A 12,276-nucleotide genomic window follows, 5' to 3' on the forward strand; every position below is an offset into this window, starting at 1 on the left:
AGCCCTCCACTGGGAGCATGGAGTCCTAGCCACTGGACCACCAGGGAAGTCCCACTTCAGGGTTTTTATGTGGGATTTTATTACATATGCACAACTGATTAAATCATTAGTCATGTAACTGAATTCAATGGCCACTCCTTTACCCTCCCTGGGGTCTGGGGTTGGGGCTGAAAATTCTGACCTTTTGAATACATGGTTGAGGGCGTCCCTGGTGGCTCAGTGGTAAAGAATCCGTTGGCCGATGCAGGAGACACGGGTTGGATTCCTGATCTAGGAAGATCCCTCATGCCGAGGAACAACTAAGCCTGGGAGCCACACTACTGCAGCCTGCATCCCTAGAGCCTCTGCAGCAAGAGAAGTCACTGCGATGAGAAGTCCAAGCACCGAAACTGGAGTGTAGCCCTTGCTCCCCGCAACTAGAGAAAAGCCTGGGCAGCAGGAAGAACCAGCACAGCCAAAAATAAAGAAATAAGTAAATAAAATTATAGTAAAAAAACACTCGGTTGAAGGGGTTGATTTGGAATAACAAAAGACACTACTGTCACTCAGGAAATCGAAGGGTTTTAGGAGCTCTGTGCCAGGAAGCACAGACAAAGACCCGATACATTTGATTATGCTGTATGTTCCCATCACCTCCCCCAATTAAACCTATGATATGAGCAAAACCCACGAGCTTGTTACACAAATGCAACTTCAAGACAAGTCCCCAGCTGCTGCTAAGTCGCTTCAGTCGTGTCCGACTCTGTGCGTCCCCAGAGACGGCAGCCCACCAGGCTCCCCGTCCCTGGGATTCTCCAGGCAAGAACACTGGAGTGGGTTGCCATTTCCTTCTCCAATGCATGAAAGTGAAAAGTCAAAGTGAAGTCGCTCAGTCGTGTCTGACTCCTAGCGACCCTATGGACTGCAGCCTACCAGGCTCCTCCGTCCATGGGATTTTCCAGGCAAGAGTACTGGAGTGCGGTGCCACAGCACCACCTTCCAAAAAGGACTTCAGAAGTTGCCTTGCTTTCCAGTGGGAGGCGCACTCCAGGGATCAAATCCCTCCCTTTACCTTTTTCCCGCAGGAGGGCCTCACACAAGTCACCCGACCTCCCAGTTGGTTTCCTCACTTGTAACATGGGACGGTAACTCCTGTCTCAGAGGCTGTTTAATGAGATGATGGGCGTCCAGGTGTCCGGCAAGCAGAGGTGCACAGTAAGTGTTTGGGGAAACACTCCTTTGCCCTTCTATTCTTTCCTTTTGTAATGAATTACTTTTGGCTGCGCTAGGTCTTCACTGCTACCTGCGGGCTTTCTCTCGTTGCGGTGAGAGGGGGCTACTCTTCCCTGCGGCCTGCAGGCTTCTCTTTACGTGGTTTCTCTTGTTGCAGAGCACAGGCTAGAGAGCACGAGATCTTCAGTAGCTGCAGCATGTGGGCTCGTGGCACGTGGGCTTAGTTGCCCTGTGGCATGTGGGATCTTCCCAGACCAGGGAATTGAACCCATGTGCCCTGCACTGGCAGGCAGATTCTGAACCACTGGACCATGGGGGAAATCCCTCCCCTTTGTTCTAATTATGTAATCCCTGGCCCTCCTGGCCTGGACTCTGATCCTTGTGGGACTTGATTGTCTGTATCTTTCCTGTTAGACCCACAACTAAGGGCCCCAACACACACACACACACACACACACACCCAACAATAGTTACACACACCATCTGAGCCCCAAGGCCTGATTTTATCATGAACTAACTAGGTGACCTCAGACAAGTCCCGAGTCCCTGCCCTTCTTTGGGTTCCAAAACGTTTGTAGAAAGAGAGTCTGGGAGCTGAGGTTCAGGGAGGTGGAAGGTGCCTTCTGTTCTGACTGAGTCCCTGCCAGCAATCAGCACCAGGGTGTGAAGCAGAGAGAAGCAGCCAATAAGGGTCTGAATAGCTTAAAACTTTATTGTGGGTAAAAAGTACTGGCTTGAGGACTCAAGCCTAAATACAACTTCCCAAGAACAAATGTAGATAAGGAAAGAAGGATGTCTGAAGCCTGGCTGGGGCCAGGACTGGGACCAAGGCCAGTACATTATTGAAGTCTGCCCTCGGAGTCCCAGCTGAGCCTGGGGAGGGGCGAGGGGACCCAAGACCATTTAGCCCACCACAGGGAGCACCAGGGAGAGGCCCCGGCCAGGCCTCCCTCACCTCTGCGACAGGAACAGAGCCATGCACCATGAAGAAGTGCTCCCGACTCCCCAAAGACCAAAAGCAGGACTCTTCCTGGGATCATTCTGTGTTACAGAGACGGGCTCCTCCAGTACCATCTACCTGCCACCTGGGGATGGCTGAGAGCTGGACAAAGACAGAGCCTCACAGAGTGTGCAGGCACCAGGCAGGGCCCAGCGCTGATGTCACGACCTCAGGGCGTGAGCTCAGCCTTCCACTTCTGCAGCTTCTGGTCCATGGCCCGGAGCGTGGATTCATCCTGCACCAACACAGATCAGTCCTACCCCTCTCCCCAGGAGGTCTGAGGAGGCCTGGGGAGCTCTGCCCTCCCCAGGGCTGTCCTTTACCTTCACAAAACAGAAGCGGATATAGTGGTCAAAGAACTTCTGGTGTGGCAGGCTGAAGAAGATGGACATTGGAATGGCCACCAAGCCCTGGGGAGGAGGAAGCCCATGTCTCAACCATCCCACAGCCTGGCAGGCCTCTGGGGGGCCTCAGGGGGTCAGAGGGGTTCCACGATAAGGAAGGAGAAAGAGAATAAGCTTCAATGCAGCACCTCCCAGTGCTGTGTCAAGGTCAGAGGTAAAACATCCCAAAGCACCATGCCAAGTCCCTCCTTATGTACAGAGGAGAGAGGGAGGCTGAGAGCAAGGAAGATCACCTGGCAGGTCAGGGCAGAGCCATAGGAGAAATGTCTTAGAATCGCAGCACTGAGCTGGATGGACCTCAGAGTTAATGGGCCAACTCACTGTACAGATGGGAAGACTGAGGCCCTGAGAGGGCAGGAATTCCTGCCAGCCCACAAGGCCTATTGGAGCACATTAAAAACAGGCTCTCCTTTCCTTGAAATGAATACTGCCCTGAGAGGCCGGGCTGGATTTTGGCCCATCAGCTCGAGGGTCAGGCACCCTTAGCAGTGCACAGCCTGTCAAACACAGAGCGCCCGGCAGAGGCCCAGCCCACCTTATTCTTGATCATCCACTTGACGAAGCGTCTGTCGTACGGCTCATCTGCCGCTCCGGGCAAGTCAGGCATCTTGTTTTCTGGGGGACAGAAGACGTGCTGAGTCCTGGGCAGCCTCCAGGGCCCCAGCTTCAGCCCCGCCCGGCCGGGCCCACTTACTGAAGTCCGAGATGTCTGTGATGAGGAAGTAGCTGCCCTGGGGGGTCACAGGCCGGAAGCCCATGGACTGTAGGCTCTGTATCATGTGGTCGCGGCAGCGCTGGATGTACTGTGGGAGCTGCACAAAGTAGCTGCTGGGTCGGCCGAAGTGCAGCTGCTCCCGCTCGAAGCTCTGAGCCACTGCGGCCTGGGGAGGGCGTGGGGGCGGGTGGGGGGGTCGGCGAACGGGTCAGGTAGGACCCGACCCTGGAGCTGACCCAAACCCCTCTTGCCCCGCCCCTATACGGCCCCGCCCCTCACATGGCCACGCCCCCTCACCTGGCCCTGCGTGGCACAGTGATAGACGGAGTTCTGGTGCACAGTACGCAGGTGCTTCATGAGGCTGTCGGGGCCCAGGACCCAGCCCACCTGGACCAAGAACACAGGGAGAGGGTGAGGCCCTCGGGGGCCCAGCCAAACCCTTTCCGGATTCCCAGGCCAGCCTCTCCCACCAACGATTGTAGAGGGAGGGGCCCCCCATACTCTCGTTGCCTCACCTTCCAGCCTGTGACACTGAAGGTCTTGCCAGCGCTACCGATAGTCAGGGTGCGTTCCCACATGCCAGGGAGGCTGGCTGCCCAAGATCAAAGAGAGCGGCTGCTGAGACGGGGGTTGGGGCACGGAGTGGGGGCTGGGTCCCAGCAGGCACCCAGGCTCTCAGCGCCACGGACTCCACTCCGTGTAAAGCTATTTCCAAGACATATTTGAGCCCCTCCTCATGACAACCTCGGGAGGTAGGTGCCACTATGTTCCCCTGTCCCGAGAGAAGTGAAGTCACAGCCCCAGGTCACCTGACCTGTGTGGGTCCAGACCCCTCGGTCCTAATCACCAGACCTGCGCTGCCACCGGACTGGGCTCAAGGCCCTGCCGCAAAGGTCCGGGGTTACGGGGGCGCCCTGGCCGGCTTGGCTCACCGATGCTGATGTGCTGGAACCCATCGAAGACCATCCACTGGTACACCTCGTCCGAGATGCACACCACGTCATGCTGCTGGCACAGGCTGGCCACCAGCTCCAGCTCTTCCTTGGAGAACACCTGCAGGGACCGTCCCCCACCAGAGAGGCCAGCTCAGAGCGATGTGAGCGCCCGGCCAGAGCCGGGGCCAAGGGCTTCTCTGCCCTCTCCTATCCCTGCAACAGTGACCCTGTGAGGTCAGTTGTGAGATAACAGAAAATATCTCTGTTGGTCACTGCCCCGGTTTCTGGCACAGAACTCCTAAAACCCGTGTAACTACTAAGGGGTAAAAGCCCTGGAGGGTTTCCCCGGTGGTGCTAGTGGTAAAGAACCCGCCTGCCAATGCAGGAGACATAAGAGATGCGGGTTCGATCCCTGGGTCAGGAAGATCCCCTGGAGGAGGGCATGGCAACCCACTCCAGTATCCTTGTCTGGAGAATCCCATGGACAGAGGAGTTTGGTCGTCTACAGTCCATGGGGTCGCAAAGAGCTGGACACGACTGAAGCGACTGAGCACGCATGCACAAGAGTACTAGAAGCATCTTTTGCTCTAATGCTTGGTCTTTGATCCTGACCTTGACACAGGCAATGGAACCCCCTGTACACTCCTAAGAGATAAGAGCGCTAGGAGCATTTTTGTTCTAGTGAGGTGACTCTGAGTGGGCTCCTGGATGGAGGCTGGTCACCAGAAAGACCACGCAAGCCATGATTAGGAGCCTGAAATTTTCAGCCCCCTCCCACATCCCACTTCCTGCCACTTCCTCAGAGAAGGGAGAGGGGTTGGAAATGGAGTTGATAATTGATGCCTCCATCAAAATCCCGATAGGATGGGGTTTGGGGAGCTTGCAGAGGTGGGTGAGCTCATGCTGACGCGGCCCCAACTCCACAGGGACAGAAGCAAGCACCTGTTCTCAGGCACCTCCCAGACCTTGCCATACTTGTCTCTTCATCGGGTTGTTTATCTGTATCCTTTATTATCACCTTTAATAAACTGATAACTGTTAGTAGGTGTGTCCCTGAGTCCTGTGAGCCACTCAGATGAATTGAACCTGAAGGGGGAGAGGTGGGCGTCTCAGATTTACAGCCACAGGTTGGAAGCACAAACTGACTTGTGATTGGCGTCTGAAGTGGGGTCGGGGGGCAGCCTTGTCAGACTGAGCCCTTCACCGGTGGGAGCTGACACCATCTCCAGGTGTCCAGACAGTGTCAGGACTGAATTAAATTGAATTGGATTTTGTGGGACACCCAGCTGGTCTCACAGAACTGCTTAGTGTGGGGAAAAAAAGAACCCCACATATCTGGTGTCAGAAGCTTTGTGAGTGTGATAATGGTGTGACAGTAAAGGAGAAACACAGGTGGAACACTGGGTCTTCCTTGACATCGGTTCTGTCGTGTTCCCATTTTACAGATGAGAAAAGTGGAGCGGTGAAGTCACGGGTCCAGGTCTGTGGGGAAGTAATAAAGGCTTCCAGCCCAGCCCCCTACTGCTGACACCTGCCCTGGGGATCCCTGCCCCAGGCCCTGGGACCCCAGGAGCCTCGATCCTCAGAGCTCTCCACAGTTAGCTCTCCCGCTTGACGGATAAGAAAACTGAGGCCCCGTGGCAGCACACGAGTAACAGAACAGGCACGCAAGCCAATCTGGAGGGGTGCCCGGGGAGGAGGTCTCTCAGGTACCTTTCCCAGGGGGTTGTTGGGTGTGTTGAGGATGAAGGCTTTAGTGCGAGATGTGAATTTGCTGGCCAGCTCCGTGGGATCCAGCTGCCAGTTGCTGCTGGAATCCGGTTCTCCCTTCTGGGTGGGGCTCTGCAAGAGGAGGGGGCGGGGGTGGCAATACTTACTCCCTGACTTTCATCTCTAGGAATTCGGCTCCTCCCCCCAGGCATCTGTCTCCACCGGCTCTCCTCTGGGGCTCTGGCCACCCCTCCCCCCACCCCGGAGAAACTGGCCTCCTCCACTTCCTTCCTTCTTTCCACCTCCCCGGGTTCAACCCAGCACACTCCTTGGACCCCTCTGCCCACCCACACCCCAACCAGCATCCTCACCGGCTTCAGGGACACAAACACAGGGCGACCCCCTGCCATCAATGTCATGGGCTCATAACAGTCAAAAAAGGGCTCGATGATGATAACCTAGTACAAAAGTCAGATGAGCTGGGGCTGGCTCCACCCGGACCCTTCACCCCGACCCAGCCCGGGCTTTGCCCATTCACCTCATCTCCTTCATCCACCAGGGCCTGGAAGGCTGTGAACAGGGCCCCGTGGGCACCCACGGTTACCAGCACGTTCTTGAGTGGGTCTATCTCCTGTCCCAGCAACTTCCCAAAGAAACTGGCCAGAATCTTCGTCAGGGGTGGGTAACCCTGCCAGGACAGCACGGGTCAGGCGCCTGGCTCGGCCTGGGCCCACCCTCCCGTTCAGACACTCTCTGCAATTCTAGCATCTTTCAGCAGCAAACCTGGGGGTCAAGTCACCTTCTGTGGGGTGGGTCCTTTCATCTCTGCCACCACCCCTTGCCATGAAGCCTGCTCTGTGCCGGGCACACCACCCAGGGCTGGGATTCATGGGGAACCAGACAGAGTGTATGCCTTCACGAATGACAGTCCAATGGAACCCTCTAAATAGCAACAACTCCACGCTTTAAACACCTCTCTTTAAGTTTAAGAGAGTTTAAGGGACTTCCCTTGAGGCTCAGCTGGTAAACAATCTGCCTGCAATGCGGGAGACCTGGCTTCCATTCCTGGGTTGGGAAGATCCCCTGGAGAAGGGAAAGGCTACCCACTCCAGTATTCTGGCCTGGAGAACCCCATCACTGTACAGTCTGTGGGGTCACAAAGAATCAGATACGACTGGGCCACTTTCACTTTCTTTAAGAAGGACTTTTGTGCCATCTGAGCCTCTTGGCAGCCTTACAAGACAGACATTACTTGATTCCCATAATTTAACAGGTGGAAAAAGAGACCCGGGAAGGAAATGACTTGCCCCAGGTCATGGCAGTTGAAGTGCAGGACTGGGAGTTTATGCTGCAGCTTTGGAAACCCCTCACTTTGAGAGGAATATTGGATCTATATGCTTGTTTGCGGAGGACACTTATAACACATTCCAGGGTAAGCCAAGGGACTGAAACCTAAGGTCTGGAACTTAATTAAATGATTTACCAAACCAGATTTGACCACATGAAAATGAAAAATTTCTATACATCAAAATATTCCAGGAGCAAAGTTAGAAAACTAAGAGAGAAACATTGCAACAGAAAGAGCTCTTGTGAAGCAATAAAACAAATACACATAGCCCAATGAAATAATAAGGGCAGTCATGAAAGAAAAATTGCTGATGTTCAATATTGGTAGGAACAGAATGAACTTTCCTGCCAGCTCTGAGACCAGACTATTGATGGGAATGTAAGTCTTACTGGAGGGCAATTTGACGATGTCCATCGATGGCACCCCACTCCAGTACTCTTGCCTGGAAAATCCCATGGATGGAGGAGCCTGGTAGGCTGCAGTCCATGGGGTCGCTACGAGTTGGACGAGACTGAGCGACTTCACTTTCACTTTTCACTTTCACACAATGGAGAAGGCAATGGCAACCCACTCCAGTGTTCTTGCCTGGAGAATCCCAGGGACGGCAGAGCCTGGTGGGCTGCCGTCTATGGGGTCGCACAGAGTCGGACACGACTGAAGTGACTTAGCAGCAGCATCATAGGCTAAAATGCTTACACCCTTTGATTATCTGGTTTTACTTCTTGTGATTTGAGATAAATGCTCACCTGTGTGTACACACAAAATATTCAATGTGGCATTGCTTAATAGTGAGATAGCCAAACCAGACCATCAGTGCAGGGCTGGGTAAATAAATTATGGCACCTCTAGTCAGTGGAATACTATGCAGTCATCAAAAAGAATGAGGCTATTTTGACATGGAAAGTTGCCCCTATCATGTATGTAGTGAAATAAACAAGTTCCATAACATTGTATATATAATGTTGAATTTGCTTATCAGTTCTAGTAGCTTTGTGTGGAGTCTTTAGGGTTTTCTATATATAGTATCATATCCTCTGCATAGAGAGACAGTTTTGTCTCTTTCCTTCCAATTTGGATACCTTGTGTTTCTTTTTCTTATCTGATTGTTGTGGCTAGGACTTCTAGTACTATCTTGAGTAGAAGAGGTGTGAGTGGGCATCCTTGTCTTGTTTCAGATTTTAGTGGGAAGGCTTTCAGCTTTTCAGCGTTGAGTATTAAATTGGCTGTGGGTTTGTCGTAGATAGCTTTTGTTATGTTGGGATATGTTTCCTCTATTACCACTTGGGTAAGCGTTTTTATCATGAATGGATGTTGAATTTCATCAAATGCGTTTTACATCTATTGGGACAGCCATGTGGTTTTTGTTTTTTTCTTTTGTTTATGTGGTGAATCACACTGATTTGCCTATGCTGATCCTTGTGAACTTGGGATGTGGCGTATAATCTTTTTTACATGTTGTTGGATTTGGTATGCTAATATTTTGTTGAAAATTGTTGCATCTGTATTCATCAAAATATTTCCCTGTAATTTTCTGATTCGGTGCTGTCTAGTTTTGGTCATCCTGATGGATGATGATGGCTTCATAGAAAGTCTTTGGGAGTGTTTCCTCTTCAATTTTTGGAAGAGTTTGGGAACGATCGATGTAAGTTCTTCTTTGTATATTTGGCAGAATCAGTCTGTGAAGCCATCTGGTCTCAGACTTTCGTTTGTAGGGAGTTTTTAAATTACAGACTCTATTTCACTTGTAGTGATAGATCTGTTCAAATTATCTGTTTGTTCTTGATTCAATTTTCGTGGGTTGTATGTTTCTAGAAAAAGATTTGTGATTTTTTAACACAAATGGATTCATACTAGAAACAACGTTGGCCTTCCCTTAAGATCCAGTGGTTAGGACACTGTGCTTTCACTGTAGGTGAACTAAGATCCCACTTACTGAGCAGCACAGCCAGAAAACCCAAAAAACCCCAAAAAACAAGGTTCTACTGTATAGCACAGAGAACTATATTCAATATGCTATGATAAACTATAATGGAAAAGAAAATTTTAAAACGGGGATATATGAATATTATAACTGAATCACTTTGCTGAGCGCCAGAAATTAAGACAATGTTGTAAATCAAGCTGAAGCTCCAATACTTTGGCCACATGATGCAGAGTCAGCTTTATATTTCAATAAAAAAACAAAACAGAAAGCCACACAAATCTCACATGTGGATGCACGTGTGTGTTTATATAAACATTTTTAAAGTTAAAAGTTCAAAAGTCTGAACACTCAGCAACACAGCACTCCATTGGCAGTGCTAGACTCTAGGCGGTGGGATTGGAAGACACTTTCCCCCAGGCTGTGAGATGCACACCAACGTTTAAGAACCTGCTCCAGGGCTGGCAAATATTTACTCTGTGGTCCTTCACAGACAAACTTTGGATTTAGAGTCAAAAAAAAAAAAATCAACTATCTTTCATCAGCTTTATGTGTCACCTCCTTCAGGAAGCCTTCCCTGATCTCTCAGGTTTCCTTGCCTTCTTCGTGTTCCCAAGGACCCTAAGCTCCTCCATCGCAGCATATCAACTACCTTTGATTTCTGCTTCTGTTGTTTGGTCTGCTTTTCCCACTAGACCTTGATCTCCCAGCTCATGTTTGGTTTTTTTTTTAAATCTGTCTTTCCCCCAGGCCATGAAACTGTCCCAGGGCCTGTAACAAAGGAGACAGTCAGTGAACACTGAACCGTGGCCGGACTGAATTTCAACGGCTCTGCCCCGTGAACCCTAACATCTAGATTGGCCTGCTCTCCAGAAAGAGCTGCCCCTTCCTCCCCTGGGACCTCTGCAGAGACCCATGTCTTGAGGCCCCCAGAGGGGCTGGGAGACTCACAAATGCTTTCGTGTACTGGTTAAGCATGAAGTCTCCGCTGACGGCGTGCTGAAAGGCTTCCACGGCGAACTCTGGGGGTGAGAAGTCTGGGAAGCCTTGGCCCAAATTTACATCATCAGCCTCCTCGCCGGCCAGTTGGACAAATTCCACCCTGGGCAACAAACAGAGAGTGGGTAGCAGAACCCTCCACCCCAACCTGGATTTCTGCTCCATTCCAGGGCAGGGTGAGCAAGGCAGTTGGGCTTGCTCTAGAAAAACTGGATAGTTAGCACCCATCCTGATCTGTTTACGGTCATAACTGGTCGTATCCTGGTCACATGTCTCAGCCCAGGGGCTCTGCAACTTTCCATCACCATCCACAGTAAGAAATCACTTTTTACATCCCAGACTCTGGAGAGACAAACAGGGACTCCACGTTCTCCTTCCAGTGGGATCCACGGCAGTCTTTCCCATTCTGTCCTACTCTGGTCTTTATAAATACTTGCTGAGCACCCCTAAATGGATTTCATGACCATTCATGCATCTGTCAACGCCACACTTTGAAACATTTGCTCATATCGCCTCTGTTAGTCTATGAGGCAAGCTCTACTCCTCGGTCGCAATGGGGATGGAGAAGGTGGGATTCAGGGGACTTGCCCGATGGCTCCCAATTAGCTTTTCCCAGTTGGCTTTTGAGTCCACCTCTGTCTGGAGCAACAGTCAGGCCCTGAGAGTTACTACTCTGAACAGACTGTAGTCCCACCAGCCCTGCCATCTGCCGCCTCTGGCCCCCTACCACCTTTCTTCTGGGCCTGCCTGCTGGCCACCTCTTTAGGGAAGCTGGCAGAGAGGCTGAGAAGCTGGATAAAAAGGCTGGCACCATGGCTCCAGGTTGGCAAGGGGCAGAAGAGTCAGGGGTGGTGGCAATGAATTTGCTTAACAATAAATATGTCTACAATCGGTCATTCTTCTCTCCAGAGCTTCACAAGGTCTCTGAAGACACGAAGTTGCTGAGGCTCAGAGAGGCCCATGACCTGCCCAGAGCCACACTGGTGGCTAAAGCAGAGCTGAGATGCAAAGTCAGACGGTGGGTGTTCCATGGTGGCTGGGACAACGGAGCCAGATCCTCAGGCCACCACCCGAGGGTCCGCAGGAACCGGGGGCCTCTCATGGCCCTCATCTCTCCTAGCACACGCTTCCCTGCTCTGTGCAGTCCTCCCTGGCCAGCTCTGCCCTGACTCTGCCTGAGACTTGGCTTCTCCTGGCCTCAGTCCTCCCTTCTGTAGAATGGGTATGACAGGCTCAAGAGTCTGCTGGCTCTGTGAGTCAGGAAAGACTCTAGCTGCCTCTCCCAGCCAGTCATTTCCTCCCTCTGGGCTGGACTTTAACCTTATCTGCAAAATGGGCCACAGGCCTGTCCACCTGCCTCACAGAGAGGACAGACGGGGCAGCCTGGGAAGCAGGACCCTGGGGGCTCAACCTGGAGGGCAGCCGGATACCATAGGGTCTTTGGGCCTGGTTTTCCCTATCCCAAACACCAGGGAGCATCAGAGGAGAAGATGGAGGTGGAAGATGTTTGCAAAACACAAAATGCGGTACAGGAGGAGAGTGTGAAAGAAAAAGATGGTCCTCTTTTGGATAAAAAACAACAGCCACCTGTACAGAGGTGGCTCTGTGCTCTAGGCCAAAGGGGGACTGGGCTGGGAGCAGGGGTTGGAGAAGGGGGAAGAAGGAAGGTCCTTCAATCTTTCTTACACACCTGCAATTGCATCCGTCGCATCACTAGTGACAGCGGGCACGTACGTCTTTCACATGTAGAATGAGTCAATAAAGAAAAGATGCTGAGCTCTGCAAGTGTCGGTGAGAAGCCGCCCATGTCTTACCTCTTATATTCTTTATGCGTTCTTGTTCTCTACTAAGTGTGAAATGAAAAACACCCCCCTGCCCCCCGGAAAGCCCTCAGCCGGTGCTGGGTAGTATCCATGGCTCACACTGTAATTTCATCTCATCCTCCCAAGGCCCTTCAGGGGAGACAGAAGCATCTCATTTCCTAGCTGGACCTGGAGGCTCAGGGCAGGTGAGTCACTGGCCCCAAATGCCA

General features: G+C 51.8%; 1 protein-coding gene across 7 annotated transcripts in view; it reads right to left on the reverse strand.

Moving 5' to 3' along the window:
• Positions 1–1,898: 1,898 nt before the first annotated feature.
• KYAT1 (kynurenine aminotransferase 1) overlaps positions 1,899–12,276 on the reverse strand; it is a 56,454-nt gene continuing 46,076 nt past the window's right edge. For 4 of the 7 annotated variants that reach the window (XM_027556503.1, XM_027556500.1, XM_027556502.1 and 1 more), the window contains 11 exons: positions 10,197–10,347; positions 6,515–6,664; positions 6,348–6,434; positions 5,980–6,108; positions 4,264–4,384; positions 3,847–3,923; positions 3,629–3,718; positions 3,311–3,497; positions 3,152–3,231; positions 2,536–2,622; positions 1,905–2,447 (listed from right to left, as the gene is read on the reverse strand). In XM_027556503.1, coding sequence (XP_027412304.1) covers positions 2,382–2,447; positions 2,536–2,622; positions 3,152–3,231; positions 3,311–3,497; positions 3,629–3,718; positions 3,847–3,923; positions 4,264–4,384; positions 5,980–6,108; positions 6,348–6,434; positions 6,515–6,664; positions 10,197–10,347 — 1,225 coding nt within the window. In that variant the 3' untranslated portion in view covers positions 1,905–2,381. Of the gene's footprint in view, positions 2,448–2,535; positions 2,623–3,151; positions 3,232–3,310; positions 3,498–3,628; positions 3,719–3,846; positions 3,924–4,263; positions 4,385–5,979; positions 6,109–6,347; positions 6,435–6,514; positions 6,665–10,196; positions 10,348–12,276 lie in introns of all 7 variants that reach the window. The other 3 variants (XM_027556497.1, XM_027556498.1, XM_027556499.1) reach the window with 3 other exon arrangements.

This window comes from Bos indicus x Bos taurus, chromosome 11 (assembly GCF_003369695.1).
Source record: "Bos indicus x Bos taurus breed Angus x Brahman F1 hybrid chromosome 11, Bos_hybrid_MaternalHap_v2.0, whole genome shotgun sequence".
NCBI lineage: Eukaryota > Metazoa > Chordata > Mammalia > Artiodactyla > Bovidae > Bos > Bos indicus x Bos taurus.